General features: G+C 37.0%; 1 protein-coding gene across 1 annotated transcript in view; it reads left to right on the top strand.

The window, feature by feature from the left end:
• LOC121855480 overlaps positions 1-5000 on the top strand; it is a 179957-nt gene that overhangs the window by 157968 nt on the left and 16989 nt on the right. The window contains exon 11 of the mRNA XM_042350455.1: positions 2676-2803. Within this exon, the coding sequence (XP_042206389.1) occupies positions 2676-2803 (128 nt within the window). The remainder of the gene's footprint in view (positions 1-2675; positions 2804-5000) is intronic.

Here is a 5000-nt window from a genome sequence, read left to right as displayed (position 1 = left end):
ATATATATATATATATATATATATATACAGTCAACCCTCACTTTACGCGGTCCCACATTCCGCGTTTCCACGTTTACGCCGTGCCCTGCCAGAACCCAGGATGCTCACATTCCGCGGTGGGTGTACCCCTTTACACGGGTGAAGTATAATTTTTTTTAATTTAGCTCATAAAATTCATACAAATTATCCGGCCAGAATATAATTTACATTGCTGGAATTCTTACAATTTGATGATCATTTTGAATATAAACATCATAGATTTTGCATTAGACATACAAATTTTAGATATAATGTTTACTCTTGAGTAAATATGTTATCTTTTGTGCAAAATATATGATATTTATATTCAAAATATTCCTGGTCTTACAAGGAATCCAGCAATGTCAATTATATTATCCTAACTTTAGTCTGATTTATTATTTATTACTAAAAAGGTAAACAGTCTGGTATTCCCACACATTTATCTAGTAGGGACGTTGGTGGGGGGTGGGGGGAGGAGGGAGGGAGGGACCGGCGACCGACCATCTGTTACCGTGTGAAGAATATTTTTTTTTTTTATTAACTGAAGATTTTTATTTTAGCTCATAAAATTCATACAAATTACCCGGCCAGAATATAATTTACATTGCTGGAATTCTTACAATTTGATGATCATTTTGAATATAAGCATCATATATTTTGCATTAGACATAAAATTTTTAGATATAATGTTTACTCTGAGTAAATATGTTATCTTTTGTGCAAAATATATGACATTTATATTCAAAATATTCCTGGTCTTACAAGGAATCCAGCAATGTCAATTATATTATCCTAACTTTAGTTTGAGGAATTATTTATTACTATACCTGGTTTTCCCCCCAAAATTTCTCAGAGGGAAGAGCCAGCGAGTGTACTGTGAGAAGATGGGGAGGGAGTCGAGTCCATTATTTGAATGGACATTAACTTGGCGACTGTATTTCTTTATTTCTCTTAAGTATTAATTGTGTGCATGTACCATCATAAAATTAAGATGTTATTTTTACTAGAACATAGGTATTGTGTTGGAAAAAGTGGAGTTTGGGGGTCAGCTGGTCTCTATTTCATTTAATCCCATATGTTATGTTATTCACTTTACGCGTTTCTCACTTTCCGCGGTACCCTGTGGGTTACATTAACCGCGTAAAGTGAGGGTTGACTGTATATATATATATATATATATATATATATATATATATATATATATATATATATATATATATACTGTATATATTTGTGTGTGTGTGTGTTTCTACACACACACTAAACACATACAAATAAATATTAATGGGAAAATCCTCTCACAAATAAGCAGAAACAAATGTGTTAAAAATGTGACAGTCTACCCTCAAGTCCACTCCGTGCTTTTTTATTAATAATGCACGGAGTGGACTTGAGGGTAGACTCAACATTTTTAATACATTTGTTTCTTATTATTTGTGAGAGGATTTTCCCATTACAGTGACCCCTCGTTTAACGAACGCCTCGGTTAACGAAATTTCGGTTAACGAACTGCCTTCCATATGGATCTTCAATTCGGTTAACGAACAAAAATTCGGTTAGCGAATTTCTTACGAACCGACCTCAACATGTTTTTGCTTGCACTGACCGGGCAACCAGCTTTAGTATCAGTCCACCAATACATTAATCGGTTCTAGGGCTTAAATTCCTTACTATTTTAGTAAATATCAAGAAGTTTATACTATTCAATAATTTTAAAAGTTTAATATTCAATTTTTTAGTCATTTTAACAATTATTGAACATAATTGAAGGTAAAGTGACTAGTTTAATGCGCGGCATCCAGCCTCTTAACACAGCAAACAGGAGTTAGTCTCTCTCTGTTTTCACTGGAGGTAACATCTTGCTTGAGACTCTCTTCAATTAAACGCTTTTTTCTGTGTTTCCAAGCAAATTATTGATCATTTTGAAATATATTTTACATATTGACAATATATAATGCAGTGCAGTGTTGATTTAAAGAAAATAATCTTGAATTACACCAAGAGAACTAAAATTTTATGGGTGAAATGGTACCATGGGGTGACTTCTCTTCCACCCCAATGCCTTCTCTTCTTCCTTCTCCTCCACCCCCATTCTAATTCCCATCATCATCATCCAGGAGCCTTCTACATACACACCTCAAAGTAAGTGAAGTTTTCTACAATTTTTGTTGAATTTAGGAAATTTTCGGTGAGCTGGAACCAATTACCCAAAAACCCATTGAAACAATGGTTTCGGTTAACGAACTTTTCGGTTAACGAACGACCTTCTGGAACGGATTGAGTTCGTTAACCGAGGGGTCACTGTATTATGTGTTTATGTGTTTTGTGTGTGTGTGTGTGTGTCTACACACACACACATACTGTATATACAATACAGGTAAAAGAAATAATTGCCCAAAGGGCAAACAGGCAAACACATAAATGGATTTTTTTTTTTTTTTTTTTTTTACGCAAGTAAAAATGTTATTAGCGGATTTGGCGATTCACGGCCATTCTGAGAACCTAATCCCCCGTGAATTTGAAGGGCATGCTGTCAGTGTGTATGCTTCTCACTTGCTCCTATACTTACAAAAATAACATTCTCTATTCTCAAACAAATTAAGACATGATATTTTGTTAAGTTGTAGAGTATTAATAACATGATACTACTGTAGGTGCGCATTGTGGATAATTATGGGGCGGGAGCCATGGTGACAATATGGAGACCCTCAGAGGACCTCAGACTGGCTCTCACCGAGGGCAGCCACTTCAGCATACGTTACCTCTTGGCTGCAGGCTTCAGGTAAGTAACATGAGTACAGTAATCAGTATATCGATCCATGAAACTTGGCTTAAAAAGTGATGATAAATGTATGTATAGTGTCAACAACTACTTTTCATTTTCACTTGAAGAAAGTGGAGTACTGTATTAGAATACAATAATTTATGGTTGCTGTTGTAGCTGTATAAGGGCGTGTTTTCTTAGTTATCTTTTCTTACTATTTATCCCCTTACTGTTACACAACTATTTTTCTTTCTTTCTTATGTTATTAATTGTCTAGGTTAGATATGTCTTAGTTAGATTTCTTCATATATTTTCTCCATAACCTCTGACCTTTGGTAGCATGGCGAGGGTTAGGACACATGGGTTACTGTAATTCTGGTATTAAGCTATGGGCAAGAATGTAGGTACATACTGCAGGAAAATGATACCCCTAACATACAAATAGATGGTTTATTAAAATTAAAGTAAATTTAGGTAAAGTGTCATTAACATACAACTACAAGGATCAACTCCTTGGCTTTACTCATCTGCAACTCCAATTGGATACACTATCCACTTACACCATTACTGGGTGTACCTTTAAAAGAACATACAACATAATACTTTTACCTGTGGAACACTAGAGTACCATCAATACAAGGTACCAGAGATTCTCAACTCTTAATCTGAAACAGGACTCTAGGAACACCACCAAAATACTACTTGAAAATTATCAGGTTGGTAGCTTCCTTCCACTATTTTCTACATTCGCCAAGAAATAAGTGGTGACCTCATACTCCTGCTATCTCCACATACTCATACACTGAGGAGATACATAATGGGTACCCGGATGAATAACACAGCCAGAGTACACTCTACTTGGAGGTGAGCTCAAAACACACAACACTGCTAATGAAAGCTGGCCATGTTTACTATGATGCGTGAGATCATCATGGATGGATGGTAAACACAGGCTTGCGTGCGGCTGGTTGGCCTGGCAGGCTAGCCGGGAGGCTGGCTGGCCCGCATGGGGCCCACCCCACGTGTCTGATGCTATTCAGTTTTGGTGGTTTTCATCCATCTCCGCTACTAGGGTTGGAGGTCGTTCTAGCATACAATGATCTCTCTTGGCCTACAGGGATCTGTGAATAAGATGATGGCGGGGCTTAGTCTGAGATGACACGAATGTCATACATTTTTACAAGCTGAAGGTGTAATCACTTGCATATTCAAACAAAACACAACTGCGTCAAATCACTTAATAGGGCTGGGTAACCCAAAGTATCAAGCATATCTGTGAACAAGGCGATGGTGGGGCTTAGTCTGAGATGGGAGCCACTGCCTCCCGTCTCAGCCAGCGCTCCCCCATCCCTGTGTTGTCATTTACACACATATTATCAACTCTTTTACTTTACACTGACATTTGAAAATGAGGCTACAAACTCATTTTAATTTGCTATTGTCAACTTTTTAAACTACTCAATGACTGAGTTTTCAAAGACAAAAATCAAATTGATTTCAAGTTCAAGATTGGCAGTCATTGTGGGTGGGGCTTAGGACAGGATCTCAAATTACTTCCCGTTAAATTCTCAAGATAAAACAAGTAACGCTTCCCTTCAGGATAATTGATTCCTTTCGTAATTAACGTCCTTACAACAATTTCACTAAGGACATCAGGTTCTCTGATGTTCATAGATGAAAAAGAGGTGACTTCAGCATCAGTTAGCAATTCCTGGCATCTCTAGGGACGACAGCAATGATTCCTCATTCTTACTGTTTACTGTACTCCGACTTAAATTGAAAATTTCACTAACAGTATTTACAATTGAAGCTTTCAACATCATTCACAAAGGTTCTTGAATGCTTCATCTGTAACCAGACATATCAAATTTGACGCAAAACAATGGTGTTCTCTCTCAAATTCAGATTCCCTGAACACCCTATGAGGTATTCAGGAATACCCGAGTCTCTCCGGTAATACTGTACTTAGTGGAAAATGGAGGAATCAGGTCTCCTGAAGCAGTTAGAGAATGAACTCTTCAACTGGGGGCTTCAAAAGGTTCACAGGTTTTGTGGGTGTGGAGCATAATATGAATTTATGAATTATTAGGTGCTAACTAGACTAGCTATTCTATTGTGACCATGACAGCTGGAGGAACTGAAGTAGTCAGGACTGACAGTCACTGATTCATGAAGATCAGATTTATAAAACTCCCAAAGTTAAGAAAAAAGCCCT

Source organism: Homarus americanus, unplaced genomic scaffold, assembly GCF_018991925.1.
Source record: "Homarus americanus isolate GMGI-L3 unplaced genomic scaffold, GMGI_Hamer_2.0 scaffold48406, whole genome shotgun sequence".
In the NCBI taxonomy this organism is placed as follows: Eukaryota; Metazoa; Arthropoda; class Malacostraca; order Decapoda; family Nephropidae; genus Homarus; species Homarus americanus.
The sequence above is the reverse complement of the archived record's forward strand: the minus strand, read 5'-3'. Positions and strand labels throughout refer to the sequence as shown.